Source organism: Zeus faber (assembly GCF_960531495.2).
Source record: "Zeus faber genome assembly, chromosome: 3".
NCBI lineage: Eukaryota > Metazoa > Chordata > Actinopteri > Zeiformes > Zeidae > Zeus > Zeus faber.
The window spans coordinates 12875842-12894579 of NC_137190.1; the positions used below are offsets into that span (position 1 = coordinate 12875842).

Below are 18738 nucleotides of genomic sequence, written 5' to 3' on the forward strand. Positions count from 1 at the left end.
ATGGTTGTTTTTGTTGAAGTATGATGTTTTGTAAGGTAACATTAAAAATACCACTTGATCACTTGACATTGTTGTAAAAGCAAATATCTAACAACAGTGTATCTAAAGCGAATTCCTTATATATTAAAAAAAAAAAAAAAACCTACTCGCATGAAGTAGTTAGGTTTGTGGTCTAATTAGGACCATGCAGCTGTTGAAAATATTTTACCCATGATTGTAATGTCCTTAGATTTGGAGATGTCGACAATCACAATAATGATAGTCGTTCCATAGCAGCTATTACAGCAGTGCTCTGCGTGGCTTGTGAATAACATGGACGAGACCACGACCACTATAGAGAACCAATAGGTATTTTGGTCTTTGCGGTACCGCATTCACCTCTATGGCACCTTTTGATGACATTATCCAAGGAACGGTGTGGGAAGTGAGCACCACGTCTTATCAGTTTCCCAACGATCAAATCAGGTTGACTTGTGTTAAATACACCATGGTTGCATGCATTTGTGTGTGCATCCATGTTTACCTGTGGAGCTGGCACATACCTATGGCCCCTGCATGTGTCTCTAGTCTGGATGAGAGAGTGCAGCTGTGTGTGTGCGTGTGCGCGTGCGCTGATATAGAGATCAGATTCTGCTCAGGTAGTTTCCAGGCACCAGTCCAACCATGCCGGCTCTCCGTACGGTCCACCAGCCGTCCTCTCCCTGCTCCAGCACCTGAACCACATCGGCCGTGGCGATCGATAACTCTTCTGCGCTCTGATCAGCAGGTGGAAACGCGTTGAAACAAAAGAATAAATAAAAATGACTCTTGAAACCCCGAGAATAACCGGAGTCAGAATGGCTTTTCATCGAGACTCATTCTAACAAATAATGACAGTGATGAAGGTGTCTACCTGCGCTAGGTAGTCGTAGTTCACCACGTAGCTTTCTTCATCCACTGCGATGGGGTCCTGTGAGGTAACGTCCTGGGAGCCCGATGCGGCTGCGTCTATTGCATCTAGTGCTGAAAACACAAAACATTCCGCGGAGGAAAACATTCTCCTGTTCACCGCCTTGAAATAGCGATGACGGAGTCCATGTCGACAAACGTTGGGCAGGAACTTACTGTGGCTGGATGTCATCGCTGAACTTGGATAGCTGTTGTTGAGGCTGGTGTTTGAGCCCGTGTAGCTCCCCTGGAGTAGAGCGGAGAACCTGCGTTTCACGGTGGATCGAGATGTGTTTGTGAGGTCAGTGCTGCGTGGCTCGCCGAGCCACATCTGTCAGACGGCGCCGCCGCGCCCCCGATGGGCCGGTCCCTCCTGCCCCCGCCTACTTGGCTGCCTGGTGCGGAGGCGCCCACCTGATGGGCTCTGCTCCTCGCCCCCATACCTTTAGCTCATTGCGGCCTGGTCCGCGTCTATACGTGTTATTTCTGAAAACGCGTTTTTGGGAGGCAAAGATATCTCATAAACCTGGACGTCAGATACCACGGAAGAACGTGAGGAGCGTGCGTATTCAGCTCCTCCTTGGGCGCCGCCGTAACTCTGTGATTTCACGTAGGACACTGTGCGGGCGCCATTCCTCAAGTTGGAGAGACCTAATTGAGAGAGTGCCCGAACGAACATGTGGAAGTTGAGGTCGTGACGTCAGCGTTTTCAAGACGCTTCGTCTCACCCGTCCCGCATGAAAACTGCGTCTTTTGAGGAAAGAAAAAAACACCCTCTATCCCGGAAGGCGTTTTCCAAAAGCTCCGTTTTCGGTTCCCAAAACACAGTTTTGGTGTGGATGGGAGGCGGGAATGCAGAGAAAATACTACAGGGCAGGGCCCGCGTTTGCCTCTGTTTGCTGCACACCTTGCCGGGGGTGGTGAGACGCCAAACTTAACCATGCATAATAAATATGGGGGTGTGTGTGTGTGTGTGTGTGTGTGGGGGGGGGGCTACTTCTGTGACCCCCCCCTTCTCAAGGTTTCTTCCATTTTATTTCTGGCTTTTAAGCCTGGGGGAAGCCCTTTGATTTCTATGTGAACGGTCTGAGCCCGCGCTGCGACTAAGTCCCGTGTAAATAAACGACGCTTGACGTCTACATGAGCTGCCCGTCTCCCATGGGCGTCGCTTCCTCGGCCCCGGCTTGTCCAGATCCTCCGGATGAGTCACCTGTTGCTCAAGACCGGCTGCAGTGGCCACCAGTGCAGACCGTTGTCAATGGTCTATTACCAATAGCAATTATCATTATCAATGTGCCCTAAAATGGAGCGTGGGTAACAATGCTTGTAAACTGGACTTCCTCACAGGCCGCCCCCAGGTGGTCAAGGTGGGGAAGTACATGTCAAGCTCCCTCACCCTGAATACAGGATCCCCCCAGGGCTGCGTCCTCAGCCCCCTACTGTACTCCCTGTACACACATGACTGTGTGGCCAGGTCCAGCTCCAACACCATCATCAAGTTTGCTGACGACACCGTGGTCGTGGGCCTGATCACCGACTGCGATGAGAAGGCCTACCGCGAGGAGGTGGCTGACCTGTCACTCTGGTGCCAGGACAACAGCCTCCACCTGAACGTCAGCAAAACCAAGGAGCTGATTGTGGACTTTAGGCGTGGATCACAATCGAGGACGCACGCGCCCTTGTGGATTAATGGGACTTCTGTCGATAGGGTGAGCAGCTTCAGATATCTGGGAGTCCACATCACAGAGGACTTAACATGGACTGTTCACACAGACACTCTGGTGAGAAAGGCGAGGCAGCGTCTCTACCACCTCAGGCAGCTGAGGAAATTCCGGGTCTCGGTGAGGATCCTCAAGTCCTTCTACTCTGGAGCAGTGGAGAGCATCCTGACAGGCAACATCACTGCCTGGTTTGGGAACTGTACTGCCCAGGACAGGCGGGCCCTGCAGAGGGTGGTGCGTTCAGCTGAACGTACCACTGGAACTACCCTCCCCCCCTTGCAGGAGTTATACACCAGGAGGTGTAGTAGCAGAGCCCGTAGGATCATGAAGGATCCTCATCACCCCAACAACGGACTGTTTCAGCTGCTGCGGTCAGGCAAGCGCCTCCGCAGTCACGTAGCGAGAACAGAGAGACTGAGACGGAGTTTCTTCCCTCAAGCCATCAGAACTGTCAACGCTGACCTCACCAGGGGTCCTAACTGAGCCATGCACTAGGCTCCACTACCTACTGTACTGTATGTAGCATACTGTACCGCATACTGTATCACTGTTCAGGGTTGTTCGTGATGCCGTATTGCTGCGCCGTACTGTTGTATACTGTGCTGTATTATCCCAAACACTACCTCACACTATTCACATTCACATGCCACTTTAATTCACATGCCACTTTAAATGCACATATCTGTATATACATAGGCATATTCCTTCAACCTATTCCATTTTATTTCAATTTATTTTTTATTGTATTTTATTCTATATATTTTTTATCTTATTCTATAAGTATTCCACTTACTGTATTACGTTTTAGGAGTCAGTTAGTCGGTCTATTAGAAAGGAATTTTCTACTTTTTATTTTATTTTATTTTTGTACTTTTTCCTAGGACTTATTGTGTGCTATCACCGTTGCATTACATTTCACTGCATATATGTATGGAAGTATGTATATGTATGTGACAAATAAAAATCTTGAATCTTGAAACTGCCGACTCACCTGTTTACGACGCCTTTTCCCACGGACCAGGTTCTGCCACGCCCTTCCGCAGGCGAGTCTCTCGTGCCGTAGTAGTTTTCGAAAACCACGGGCTCTGTGGAGGAGGATACGTCCTGGGAGTTGGCGCTGAAGATGTGGCTCAAAGGGATTTCAAATGTGTCTATTTTTGCCGTAGGTCTGGGGCTCCAGGACAGGGAGCGCCTCAAAGGAGGATGAGAGTATCGGTCGTTCTTTACACATCAAGAATCCTCCCAGTGGCGCTTTTCTTTTTTTCTCTCTCTCTCTCTCTCTCTCTCTCTCTCTCTCTCTCTCTCTCTCTCTCTCTCTCTCCTCTGCCGCCCCCCCGAACGGAGCTTACCGGGCGGACTTGTGTCGGTCGTTTTCATCTTTATGAAACTATTGTTGTCCGTGGTGATGTCGCAGTTTTCCAGAACCCTCCGCACGTCCTCGTAAAGCTGTTTTTTTGAAAATAAGTCAGTTCGCGGGAAAAAAACAAACTCTCAAACAGTTGAGACCGATCAGGGGTTGATTAGGGATTTTTTTTTAGCAGACGCTTTTTATCGTGTCCTACTCAAACCAACCCACATATCGGGGGAAAAAGAAAAGAAAAGAAAAAGGAAAGGAACCCAACAGCTTTGGTGCGACGAGCACATTTGATCAGTACATACTTTGAAGTGTTTCACATGGTGTCTGTGCATCGCTATCGGGGTTAAAATCCCACCTCGTCATCTTTGACACACTGCATGGAGAAGTGGTTGCAGTGGTCCCACAGAGCGCACCTCAGCATGCTTATGCGGTCGCCCTCCATTTGCTGGAACACCTTAACACACGCAATGTTGAGTTAGAGGTGCGGGGCCAAGGGGGTTTAAGAGGTGAAGTAACATCAGATCCCAGCCTCTGTATTATACTGCACCTCGCATGTGCTTCTGTTGGTGTCCACCCAGTCCTTGCGAACTCTCTCCAGCTGCTCAACGTTGTTGACGTAGAGCTTCTCTGTTGAGATATATATTTCTCAAATTGAGTTTTTTCTTTCAGAAATCGGTCACAGTTATGTACGTCCGTGAAGGCGTGTAGAGGCCTTTGAAAATGAAGTATCATTATTATCAATGCTCTCTTTCCTCCCACTTGCTTTCACTTTCTTTACCAAGAACTGTTAATGCGAGTCTCCTTAGTGTGTGTGTGTGTGTGTGTGTGTGTGTGTGTGTGTGTGTCCGTGTGTGCGTGTGTCCGTGTGTCCGTGTGTGTGTCTCAAACCTGCTTCGTTGGCAGCTTGCCGGCACTGCTTGACCTTGTGCTGTACCTGTGTGACAGAAGAGAAAGGGGGAAGTGTCCCACTCTGACTCATAAGTGAACCAGAACCAACTCTGAGGCTACCACCTCCCCGAGTTCTCTTTTCGGTTAAAGCATAAAATCCTGACCGTAAAATCTGCCCGGATTTTGCTGTCGTCCACTGGCACAGTTTCTGTCTCGATGGAAAGTCCTGTGACTGTGTGTGCGTGTGTGTGTGTGTGTGTGTGTGTGTTTGCGCGCGCTTGAGTGTGCTGGGCTGCAGCGACCGGCAGAGCATGACGGTGCTGCTCTTTGAACACCTAAATAGCGACGGTGCGTCTATTTGACCGTACCTTCTCCATGTGTTTTGGTGGAGAAGAGGTGGTGGTGCTCCTCAGGGCCTGCTCCGCCTCGTGAATGTCCCTGCATCTCTGCTTGTAGTTCTTCTTGGACTTGGCGAACAAAAGAAATCAGCACAGTAAGAGCATGGCAGGGGCACGGCCGCTTTCAATTGAAAGGCTGTTGGTGACAAGATGGGTTGGCCGACACGTTTCGTGTTTTTACGGTGCAAATATACTGATTCAATATGTTATTAGTGATCATGAAAAAAGGTATTTACAGATATACGGATATTGTTTATATATGTTTTGTTGCCGGCTAAATTCTTATATTTATATATTATATTTAAGCCTACTTTGCAGATGATTTGCAAAGATGAACAACTGTACAAACAGCCCGACTGGAGGGTACAGTTCTCACTTGTTCTGAGGTCTTGCCAGTATGTCTGTCTTCATGGTGAAATGTAACCGGTGTGCAGAGATGTGGATGGATGGAAAGGGGAAGACATCGAGTGGTGTTGAGATTCAAGGTGTGAGTGAAAATTCATTTATTCTGCATCAGACCCGGCTTCCTTCCTGTCTGCACCGGTATGGCTAAGTGGTGTGTGTGTGTGTGTGTGTGCGTGTGTGTGTGTCTGTCTGTCTGTGTGTGTGTGTGTGTGTGTGTGTGTGCGTGTGCACTGTATATCTACAGTAGAGTGTTATGAGTCACTTTTCATCTCATGCATGCCGTATGTACATAGCGTATACACACACGTGTTGCTGCTGTACCTCCATTGTCTTCTTGAAACAGGAGCCCTTTATCTTCAGGACCTTCTCGATGATGCCCTCAAACTGTTTAAATGGCAAAAAAGCGGTAAAAGATTATAATTAGTAATGATCATTTAGACTTTCTTGCAGCGTGTCTACATGGGACTATTGTAATCCTCAGCCTTATGCTTTATAAACAGCCGTTTAGGGATTAGGATCCAGTTAGATTGAATCATTTATTATGTTGCTGGTGATGGTTTGTAGAGCAAGTTGCTGATTTTAAAAAGTTATAAATGGTTTAGGGATGGACACGTTTGAAATATTCAAGGTCCCCCCCCCCCCGTTATTTTATTTTTTGTCACCCTTTTGTAGGTACTTGCTCACCAGGGAGAATGAATCACAGAAGACGTTAAGTTATATAAATGTTTGAGCCTCTCGTACCTTTTTCTTTTGGTCCTTCTGCCGTTCGCGGAAGATCTCCACTTTTTTGACTTCCTCTCTCAACATGCTGGACAGCTGAATGTGAACGTTGCCGATATTCTCGATTTCTGCAAAAGGAACCCAATGCTGGAATGAGTTCCAGTTGTCGGTTGTCGGAGCAATATTTAAACGAATAAAAGCCCTTGTGTTTTAGAAATGTACTGCACGCGCTGTTTGGTGGATAAACATACGTGCTTTGAGCTGATCGAAGGAGTCTCTCAGGGAACTGGGGACAGATCGGTTAAGAATAATACTGTTTCATACAATTTAATACGAATCAATTCAAATATATACAATGACAATACCAATCCACAACTCGTATTTTATTACTATTGTTACTGATCTGTTTATAATACGCAAAGTAAATAAGAAAAGGGCAGATCAATAAAGACAAATGCCTGCATGACATTGATAGTTTCACAGTACTTACAATAACTAATTCCAGCAATATTCCAACATAACCACGAGATTATTTTTTTATTGTGTTTAAATGTCTTTACCTGATCTCCGTGTGTCCCCGGGCTCTGTGCGCTATCGTCACCAACTCTTTTCCGTACCTCTCCTCTGCTAAGGCCCTGTGTGTTGATGGAGAAACAGATCAATAATTATTCATCTCAAACCGGTCGCTCTTTTAATTACTATACAATAAAAATGGACACGATGGAGGAAGTCACAGGGAGGAAGCAAATGTCAAAGACGTAAGACGATCTCTCAATATGGTACCATAGAACTGTTATCTATTTACACCCCTGTTTCCCAACCTTTTTTAATGCCAAAGAAATAATCCCACAGCATGATACCGCTATCCTGTTATAACTATTAAAACATATATAAAGCCCATAACTTAAACTATAACACCTAAAATGTATTAATATTGCCTACTCATGGTTTCTACTTTGAGTGTAAAACTTGAGCTTATTGTGATGAACATAGAGCTGCTATTCTGAATGGAACGGATTAATTACTTGAATTAGTGCAGCCTTGCAATTTAGATCTTGCAACACAAGAACTAGACTCCATTTATTCATGTATTTTAAGTGGAATTTTACACATTTTAACGTTATACCTGGCGAGCTCTAGTGGCAAACTAGGGCCTCAATGCTCAGCCACCACACCCGCAGAAAGAGAGCCGACAGGTGATGCACAGCTCCGGCAGAACGCCGGGAGCTCCGCCGAACGGGGAGTCGTGGGTTGCGGTGTTTTCGGGATCCTCTCTCCCTCCTACCTCATGGTGATCAGCTCCTCCACGTCCTTGCACATCTGCCGCCCGTCGTTCAGTCTCTGGATCAAGGCGTCGTACCCCGAGCGACCGGTGAAATCACTGTCCTGGAGGGGGAAAAGGCCCGCACACGCACCAAACACACACACACACACACACACACACACACACACACACACACACACACACACACACACACACACACACACACACACACATATACAGTATATACGTGCAGAAAAGGCCAAGAAACAGAAGATACACCCCGGCTGAACAGGATAAATGAATACACTCACAATCTACACACATACATAGCGTTTACATGCATTACTCGGACACTATTTTGCTACACACACACACACACACACACACACACGGTGGTGAAAAAACTGGCACCGACAGCATTTCACAACTGTTTCAACATTTCTCCCGGTTTCTATATTTCATGTCACAATACTTGTTCAGTAAAAAGCAGAACTTCTGCGGTGTGTCCTAGGATATCCGACCAGCAGCACAATGTCGAACTGCAGATAATTTTGACAAAAACAATTTTTCAAGTTGTTTAATATGAAAATAATTCAATATTGTTATTTTGTCTAACTTACAATGACTTATGTCGCCAATTGTTGCAATGCTTTGTGTTTTATCACTTTATGTTACCTGTCATATATTCATTGAGAGTCTAACCCTTTAACCTAACTGTGAATTATCTAGTTCAATCAGTAACTGGTATAAGGAGCATCAGTGTACTGTATTAATGCACCGCACACACACACAACGTCAACGCTGAATGAAAGGACAGAAAAATAGACTTACCCAAAAATAATCTTTGAACAACAACGCAGCCATCGTGCTTTTAATGGCTATAAATGTATACCAGTTGGTTTTCCCCGCACCGCATTCGCTCGGAGTACTTAACAAAGGTTTAACCCCGACTGACCTCCAGCTGAAAGAGCGTTTCGTTGCTCCAGCACCCAAAGTGCTTGACTACCTGGAGGCAGCCTTGAAATGACTCGTTTTCAAAGAGGAAGAACTCCTCCGTGATGTCACTGACCACATTTGCACGATGTGTGAAACAAGCACTGTAGAGTAGAATACAAAGCTGTAGTCGAGTCAAGTCGCACTTATCTATGTATTCAATCGTTTTGTTTCAAAGGAAACCACTGAAAGAATGCCAGAATACAGAAGAAACCTCAAGCTTTAAATATAAAAAGAAATATATAATAAATAGATAAATTAAAAAAAATATATATATAATAAAATGTATATACATTCTTTGTCCGTTTAAGATGTAATCTATTTTCCTTTTTTATTAGTTAAAATTCCATAAAAAATGTAAGACACATGGGATTTAACCAATGTTCTCAAAATGATTGTGATGTCGTTTAATTACTTAGTTACAAGCAGCGCTCGGCTGCCATCCTCTGGCCAAATTGAGAAGACGCAACGATTCAAAGTTTTCTTTTGTTTTACATTTTCCTATAGAAAGAATGTAATACATTTTAAAATAGAGAGATTTTTTTTCCTCGTATGAGACTAGATCTTGTCGGCGATTTTGGTTGTACTCGCGATAAAGTAAAATGTGGTCTTTAAGGCTGCATTACAGTAAATAAATGCAGTTTTCATAACTTCATAGACCTCTGATTGGTCATTGGTTCATGGACCTGTTTGGTCCTCATAGCCCCAGTAGAACTAACGATTTTTTTTTCAAATATTAAATATTTTATGAACGCCCCAGTGGTCATCCCCAAAATATCATCAGATAATCAATATCAAGGTATTCATCAAAACATATGATATTTGATTTGGTCAATATCAGCCCAGCCCAAGTATACAAAACATATTCAGCTTCTGCTTTGACACAGTAAGGGTTGCAAACAAAATGCCAGTATACTTGTTATTGGGGTCGTAAACATATTACAGTAATTGTTGCATCTCGGTAAAGGCCTTTTCCAAAAATTGACTGTTCTCTTCTCCCCTCTAAACTGTAAGGATGACTGTTTTCCATGTAATTGAAAAGGTGACCACAAGGGGGAGACAAAGACCTCTTAGAGGCAGAAACAAACAACTGTCCAAACCTCCCTCCATGGTACCAGGTCAGAAGGCCTCCATCTGAAAAAGGAGGAGGCTCGGCCTGGATTAAAAAACCGAAATCTCTCGGCGCAATCGCAACGGCTGCCGAGACGCCGCCCGAGGCGTCTCTGCAGGACGACACGGAGACACATGAGCGAGCACATGAGAGCTTATTGATTTTCAGATTGAGGGAAGAAGAAGGAATACCACGCGGGCCTCGGTCAATAGGATGTGTGACAATCTGTGGGATCACTCCATCGCACCCCTAAAGGCAGGTGAAAGAGACACCACAAATCAATAATGCCTTGAGAGATTTAGGGTTTGGTTTTTTTTTTTTTTTTTTTTTGGCGAAAGAAAAATATTGGGGCAAATTCAAGTGCCGCAGCGTCTAAGGGACGAAAGTGTCGAGGAAGATTGTTTTTGGTTCTTTGGTGGTGGAACAGCTTTTCAAATGTTCAATATTCAGATTCAGTATTGAATTATTATTGAGTATTGATTAATTCATATATACAGACTAATATTTGTTAAAGTGGTAATGGTGATCGTCTGTGTTTTTGCTGGGATGTGGGGATCTGGGATGTTTTTTTGGTTATTTTTTTGCTATTTTTTTTTTTTTATTTGTGAATTTTCATCCGTATCGATCATTTACCGACCACATCTGGTTTAGCAAGTTCACTGCCGCTCAACTTTACTTCTTCCGTGTGTCTGATCTTTGCATCCTTGCTGGGTGTGGCGGACCCTGCCGCCGATACATTTGAATGGCCGTTTCTTAAAAAAGTGGCAGCTAAAAAAAGTATCAAATCTATATTGACATTTTTATTCCCACCAAACGATCTCTTTCGTTGAATCATAATTTTCCTAGGGTTCTATTTTCAAATCGCCATTTGGAACGTGGCCTCATCCAAAGCTCTGGACTCCATCTAAACGTCTAAACTTGCCGGTGCTGCGTTCGGGTCAGTGTAACGAACCGAATTCATATGAAATTCCCCTCGTCTGTAAACAATAAACATCTGTCACTCAAGCCCCGAAGAGGATCTTCTTAAGGCCGGGAGGGAGCGGCCGGAGCAGAGCACTTGGCTTTCAAGGAGTCCAGCGTGGACGGGCGCTGAGACCGCCGAGGTCCTCGGTGGGGGCCGCTGCGGTGACCTTGTTTGTGGGGCTCTAATGGACGAACAAGCTCTGGGAAACAGCAGCGCTCACATGCACACACACACGCACAGGCGCACACACACACACACACACACACACACACACTCCCTTGCTCTAGTTTTCTCTCTCTCTCTCTCTCTCTCCCTCACACACTCCCTGGAGTGGCAGTTATTGAACTGTGACAAACGAGCCGTGTCAGACGGACCCCGCCACCTGGGGGACCGGCTAAATGACCTTTCCATTACCCACCCAGCGCTGTATTCCCCCTCCAGCGCTGAAGTTACACACACGGCCACGAGCTCGATTGTCACCACCGCCGCCACGGCTTTTGCATCGGAAGTTTGATGTGTTTTTGGAATTTTAATTTTGTTTTTTAACAATGTTTTGCAAAGAAAGGCCTATACCGGGGCTATTATTCCTCAGGTTTATACGGCTTAGAATTGTTATGTTTATACTGCTTCAATTTTAAATGTTCAGGTTTAGTTTCCATTATCCTGCCATATTTTATATTTTATTGTGTAGCAGTTCATTTGTCAGGTTTGTATTGCCTATATTTTCAAAATTTCAGGTTTATCCTGCATTATTCTTATAACTGTGAGGTTTATTATTATATTTCACTTTTTGTCAAAATATTGAAATTTTTCATTTTTATATTTCTATATTTCCATGTAATTGTTTGTTAGTATTATTGCCTATTCTTTTTTGATATCTTATCTTATTTGAATATCGTATCCATCCATCCATCCTCTTTTTCTTTCTTTCTTTCTTTCTTTCTTTCTTTAGGACCAGATGTTTATCTTGGTACCTGTTTGTTGAAACAATGTGGCTACTTGAAGAATGATGAAAAATAAATGCAAACGCATTGAAAATGAAACCTCTTTTTACCGGGGGACATTGAGTCACGTTAGTGGTTGTCTTTTTTTTTTTGTCGATTGCTAACTTTTAAAAGTGCCAATCCACATTGATGTGTGGGCCCCTGGGTCGCCTGTTGAATATCCCCGATTTTTACTTTGACGTGAAAATATCGCTCATGACTTGGTGTTACTCTAAGTGACTATTTGGACTTTGTGCTTTCTACTCATCTATGGGATTGTCAAGCACGTTTATAGTTGTAGGTTTTCTCATTCCTTCATCATTGCTTATCCCTTCTAGACAATAGGTCTAAAACAGGCTTCACATCGAATGCGTAATCATACCCGTTTTAAGCCCAGTTTCAATAAAAAAAACCCAAAACTTGACCAACTTCACTTCCGAACGAAACTCGTCGCAAGAGTTGAAAAGTGTGAACAAATCCCCCGCGCCTCGATCGGACGCCGAAATCGTTTGCCGTCTTCGGTGTGAAGCGGGCTCGGAGGGTACAGATTAAGGAGAGGGACAGAGGAGGGGAGAGAAGAGTGACGATGGAGAACAATGGGACGAAAATAGGAGAAAATAGTAAAAAAAAAAAATAATTTTAATCAAGTTGCGGCGATGGGAGGAATGTGGCGCAGAGAGCCCGGCTGCGCATCAGGGGGAACCTGTCGGGCGGCTGACAGACGGAGAGCTAACGACGTGCAGGCTGAAGAGCTGGGCCTGTGGCTGTTAGTGAGATGATCCGTAGTGGCTGTCATAATACAGCCCAAAAGTAACAGCTGAGAGAGGCGGAGGTGACGGAGGAGGAGGAGGAGAAGGAGCCGAGTCCCACTGCCCGCCGAGGGGGGGGGGGGGGGGTCTTTCTGGTGTTTGATCCGAGCCTGGCTTCCGCTGAAACATTTATTAGAAGAACTAATCCGCTGTGTCGCTGCAGAGGGCGGCGGCCGCGACCAATTTGATCCTGAAGCGTCTCAGACTCCCTGTTGTGATTCTCTGGGAGAGAGAGAGAGAGAGAGAGAGAGAGAGAGAGAGAGAGAACACACATGCACACAGAGGGGGAGAGAGCCTTGTATGTATTTATGTTGATATGGATTTTCTCTACTATAAATATTTGATCAGGCCTGATGTCACACTATGCGAACATCACCACAAAATATGTCTGAGCTGTTTTACTGCTCTTTATTCACTGATCTTTTAAAGGTTGGTCGTTGTGTGTGTCCATATATATTTATAAATACATATATATATATATAAAATAAAATAGAAGTGTGTGTTTGTGTGAGGAAGCACAGTTTCATTTTTTTTTTTCACCAAAAGTTTAATATCAGTTTGACACAATGATCTAAAGCAACAGAGAATGAAACATCAAATGAGTCCTTGTGTAGTGTGTGCAGCTACGATACAACAGTAGTATGTGTTGTTCTGTATTTCTGCTAACTGAAGAGATTTTCCTGTGTGTGTTTGTGTGTGAGTGTGTGTGTCTGTGTGTGTCCGTCACCGTCCGTCCGTCCAAAAACAGACTGGATCTCAGTGTTTGGGCTAATTTGCCCGCAGGCTGGTCCCTCCTCCCGGGACCCGGCCCTGCTCTCCTCCCCATCTGGACAGACCTCTTCCCCCTCCCCTCTCCTCCTCCCCTTCCCTCTTTTTTCCTTATCTCTCCTCTCCTCCCCTTTCCTCCTCTCCTTTCCTCTCCTCTCTCCTTTCCTCTCCTCTCCCCTCTGCTCGCCCGTCTGGTCAGACCTCTTCCCCCTCTCCTCCCCTCTCCTGTCCTCTGTTCTCCTCTCCTCCCTTCCTCTCCTCCCCTCTCCTCTAGTTTCCTCCCCTCGGCTCTCTTCCTCTCCTCTCCCTTTCCTCTTTCCTTTTCTCTTCTCCTCTCCTCCCCCTCCCCCTCTAGTTTCCTCCCCTTTGCCCTCTTCCTCTCCTCTCTTCTTCCCATCTCTCCTCTCTTCTTGTTTCCTCCCATCATCTTTGCCCTCCCCTTGTCTCCTCCTCTCCTCTCCCCCTCTTTCCTCCTTTCTTCCTTCCTCTCCTCTCTTCTTTCCTCTCCCCTCTTCTTTCCTCTCCTCTCCCCTCATCTTGTCTCCTCTCCCTCTCATCTCTGCTTGTTTCCTCTCCTGATCTCTCTTCTCCTCTTGTTTCCTCTCCTCTCCCCTCATCTTCTTTTCTCTCCTTCCCTATCCCCTCTTCTCTCATCCTCCACTTATATCTTTAAGCCCTGCAGTCTAGTCTCTGACCAGCTGACCTGTTACCATCTTGTGTGTGTGTGTGTATGTGTGCGAGTGCGTGTGTGTGTGTGTGTGTGTGCACTAGTCCGCATACCCACACATCTGATCTGCACCGATGTATTTGTGTGTACGTTGGTATAAATAGTTTATATTTATATTAAATATAGTAGAAAAAGATGAATGTAAGACTGAGTGGTTTCAGTCATTTACTCTTATTCCACATCACAGGTAAAAAATATATATATATATATATATATATATAATTTTTTTTTTTTTTTTCCCATTTTTTTTTTGGAGATTCTCACCAGCCTTCGTTAAATTCACCTCCTCTTTTTTCTTTTTCTTTCAAAGTAAATCTTCAGTGTGTGTTAAATGAGACGCATCCGCTCCAGCACTGGGAGGATGCAGCAGGTGGGGCTGTTGAGATGAGCCGCTCTGACGCACATTCCTTTTGTTTCTGCTTAGTCTCAGGCTGAGCCAACAGAACCCTGAGCTCAGAGAGTTATCACGGCCTCCCCCTGCTCATCCAGGGGCACGGGGAAGATGGATGACCCGGGGTAAACACTGTTGAAAGAGAGGTGGAGAGAGGGAGGGGCAGCGAGAGAGAGCTTGTGTGTGTGTCTGTGTGTGTGTGTGTGTGCATGCGTGAGTGTGTCTGTGTGCATGCGTGAGTGTGTGTGTGCAAGTGTGAGTGTGCCTGTGTGTGTGTGTGTGTGTGTGTGTGTGCATGCGTGCGTGCATACCTGTGTGTGTGTGTGTGTGTTATTGGTCCACTTGTGACATTGTCAGAACTTCTGTCAATGTCAAACCACACACACACACACACACACACACACACACACACACATACACACACACACACACACTCCGCACATGGACTTTAATCTTCCCATTAAAGTTCATGGTGCATTTAACGAAGCAGGGACGGTTCGATGCGTCACAAGTGGTTATTTGATGGAGGAGGAGTGACCGTTTCCTGTATACATTCTCACATCCTGATTTTCCTTTTACATTGCCAGCGCCGCTTTAATTTCCGACTGAATTGAAGTTCTTGCCTTTGAATGACTTCAATTTGGAAGCCCTTACAAGAAACCCAATGACACTCAAAAAAAAAAAAAAAAAAAAAGATACCGCGAGTTCTTTCAATAAACATATGACTGAATTTGTGCACAAATATCACCATCAGCAAAATACGCACAATTATTTCAGAAATATTACTATGCAGCCTGTTGAAAACCATGCCAACAAATCAGTCAAGTCATAGATTCCTCCATAGATTTTGTACTTGGTTATAAATCAAACGGATGTTTACCATTACACTGATTATGTCTTCAGTCAGCATAACTTAAAATGTATTTTTATGATTTCTATTAATAATTTGAGTTTGAGGGAACTTCTGGACTTCTGGGGGTTATGGGGTGACCTGTGCTTTTTCCACCGGGGCTTTCTGTTCCCAGTTTTGTACCAGGAAGAAGAAACATTATCATGTCAGAATGAGGACTTTAATGAAAACAACATTTGGGCTCATCTCTTGTGTTGTGGTGGCGTCCGCCTGCGATCAGGCTGTTTGGGATGGATGCGGTATCCAGGCAACAAGACAATCCCGCCACGCCCCTTTCACCTCCCTTCGGGCTCCGAAAAGTTTGCAGTTTCCAACATGGTTGATTGATCCGATGAGGTCACGCTGCCGTCGTTTCTTTCAACAACATTCTTTATTTGACGATTTGTAAATAAATACTTATTGGTTCTATCGGTGTGAGAATGTTGTGCATTGGTGTCAAAGGCAACTTATGTGCGCCCTGAAGAGCGAGAGAGAAGATTACTAGAATTAAAGTGGAAAAAAAAGGTCACAATCACAATAAAGATGTAAGAATCTTCTATCTATTTGCGATTGAGTGCATTTTAATTACAATGTATATTCAGAGTTTAGGAGTTGCTCTGAGTGGGTATACTTGTATTTAAAGTTTGTATCGCCGGAGACATAAACACACACAAAACAACATCGGTATCATAACTGTGGGGTGCCCTCTCTAGTGGGGCACGGAGGAATTGCATGGGCGGTGTGAGAAAATGAAAGATTTCAAATAAAAGCTAGGCCTTTAATATATATATTTGACATACTAATTTGACATGACTAATTATGTTTCAAATTTGGGGCTTGTAATTTTCACGTGTTCATATTTGAATTTAGGGGGCTCCGCAAGAAAAGGACATTGCATGAAATAACTTCTAGAAATGAGAGAAACAACCTCTAAATGACCTCGAGGTTCCACCAGAATTGGGAAAAATGGTTCATCAACCAACACGGACCCTCCAGGGTTTCCATCAGTGGAGCGAGGATCTCCACTGCGAGAAAAATCCCACAATGCAATTATTCAACATGAACAAAAACATCCTCATAGTTTGATGTGACGGATGGTCCAGGTGCGTGTGTGTGTGTGTGTGTGTGTGTGTGTGTGTGTGCGTGGGTGTGGGTGTGTGTGTGTGAGTGTGTGCGTGTGCGTGGTGGGCGGCGTGCAGGGTGTATCGAGTGGCGTGTCATGCAGGATCAGGCCGGCCGAGCCTCTGTTGACTGCTTTGCGGTCAGCGCTGCAGAGAGCGGGCTTGTGGTTAGAGCTATACACACACACACACACACACGCACGCACGCACGCACGCACACACACACACACACACACACACACACACACACACACACACACACACACACACACACACACACCCCGTCCTGTGTAAAGGGAGCTGCTCTGTTTACGTGTGTGTGTGTCTAAGTGTTTGCGTGTAGGTGTGTGTGTGTGTGTGTGTGTGTGGGCCCCCCTGCACCCTTTCTTTGTTGCTGCGTTTGTTGTCTCCGCCCTTTCCCTGTTCAAGGCTCCACCTCTTTGAACGTCATTCAGTTCCTTCTTCCTTATTACTTTACTACTTGTTTTTATTTTTACTCTTTTGAATATTCTTGGATTTGTTTTATGCTCCACCCACTCCAACCCCTCAAACCCCCCAAACCCCCCCCAACCCCCCAAACCCCCTCCAACCCCCCAAACCCCCCAAACCCCCTCCAACCCCCAGACCCCCCAAACCTCCTCCACCCCCTCCAAACCCCCCCAAACCCCCTCCAAACCTCCCAAACCTGGCAACCCTCCTTAACCCCTCAAACCCCCTCCAACCCCCCTAAACAACCCAAACCCCTCCCCTCCCTCAGGCTATGTGCGAGCACCTACTGTGGGCCTACACACCTCCATGTTACTCTGTTCTTTCTTTCTTTCTTTCTTTCTTTCTTTCTTTCTTTCTTTCTTTCTTTCTTTCTTTCTTTCTCCCTCCTCCCTCCATTTCTTTCTTTCTTTCTTTCTTTCTTTCTTTCTTTCTTTCTTTCTTTCTTTCTTTCTTTCTTTCTTTTTTCTTTCTTTCTCCCTCCAATCCTTCTTTCTTCCTCCCTCCCTCCTCCCTCCATTTCTTTCTTTCTTTCTTTCTTTTACTTAATTCATTCACACACACACACACACACGCACGAACACACGCACACACACACACGTTATAATGTCCACACATGCATCAACAGAGTAGCTCTTTGCTGACCTAAATCCAACTTACAGCATTGTGAATGGAGTGACCACGCTCTGACTCTTCCCTCTTTCCTCCTCCTCCTCCTCTCTCCATCCTCCGCTCCGCGGTGCTTCATCAATTCTGCATGGGGCCGACCGCTAAACACAAACAATATCTGACGGGGGTTTGCCGTGGGCGTGCTTCCAGCGACCTCTCCCTCCTCCCGCTCTGTCCTCTCGCAGCGTGTTTTGCAGGGTGGAGTCATTTTCATACGCTTTGCGGTGGAGTCACGACATCGTATTCAACATCAAATCAATTGTTTGATGTGATGTATGCGACCTTGCCCGGGCTCCGCGCTTGTCGTGACACACGCAAACCATTGATCGTAGCTCAGGTAGTGTCGCGCTGCTGCACGTGCTGTTGGATCCGCTGCAGCCGATGTGTCCACTTAATATGTGGTGTAAAGCGTGAAGGGCCAAGGAGATACTTTTCTTTTTTCTCTTTTGACTCATTCATGTTGTTAAATTATCTCAACGTCATGACATACCTAAAAATATGACACAATTATTAATTGTTATAATAATAATGATAATAATAAAACAAATAATTAATACAATTATTATGAATTATCATTATTATTGAGTTTTATGTTTAGAATTGTATCTTTAAAATCTGAATCACAATCTATACACAGGAAAATCTGTTGTTATGGGTATATAGGGTATGCATTATGAATATGAATTATTACTTTGTGCCCACTAGCTTATTACAGTATGTACAGTGTAGTACTAGTGTTATTGCGTATATATTACTTTTCAATAATAAAACATCTTTAGCTGTCTGCTCAAAACGCCTCTACCTCTGTCTGTAAGCCTCCCATTGAAATCAAGGAGTTTGAATCACAAGTTTATTTGAATTAATTTAAGGTAATTTTCAACCTCAGTTTTTTTTAAACCTATTCATTTAATTTAGGCCCTTTGTTCCTCGCTCACCTTGATTTGCACCACGCATTACAGGAAAGAAGCCACTGCTGCCATATACTGTAAACGCTGAGCAAATCAGCGTCTGAATTATAATATTTTCTTAGTTTCTGTTTTTGACCTCTCCTAAAAATCCTGCTGCCTCATCCGACCTGTGGCCCCCGCGGGAAACACTATCGCCGCATCGATTTCAACTCTGCCTCGGTGATATCACTCATGTGTCC

At 44.9% G+C, this 18738-nt stretch overlaps 1 protein-coding gene across 1 annotated transcript; it reads right to left on the reverse strand.

Moving 5' to 3' along the window:
- Window positions 1-108: 108 nt before the first annotated feature.
- Window positions 109-8574, reverse strand: LOC307227995 (proline-serine-threonine phosphatase-interacting protein 1-like). Its single transcript, XM_079997455.1, has 15 exons — window positions 8512-8574; window positions 7702-7802; window positions 6977-7051; window positions 6668-6702; window positions 6438-6544; window positions 6018-6080; window positions 5262-5360; window positions 4894-4939; window positions 4553-4632; window positions 4361-4459; window positions 3998-4094; window positions 3640-3733; window positions 1105-1193; window positions 893-1002; window positions 109-755 (listed from the first exon to the last, which is right to left on the reverse strand). The coding sequence occupies exons 1-15, from the start codon at window positions 8542-8544 to the stop codon at window positions 624-626; spliced, it is 1260 nt and encodes a 419-aa protein (XP_079853581.1). The 5' UTR covers window positions 8545-8574; the 3' UTR covers window positions 109-623.
- Between the last annotated feature and the right edge of the window lie 10164 nt (window positions 8575-18738).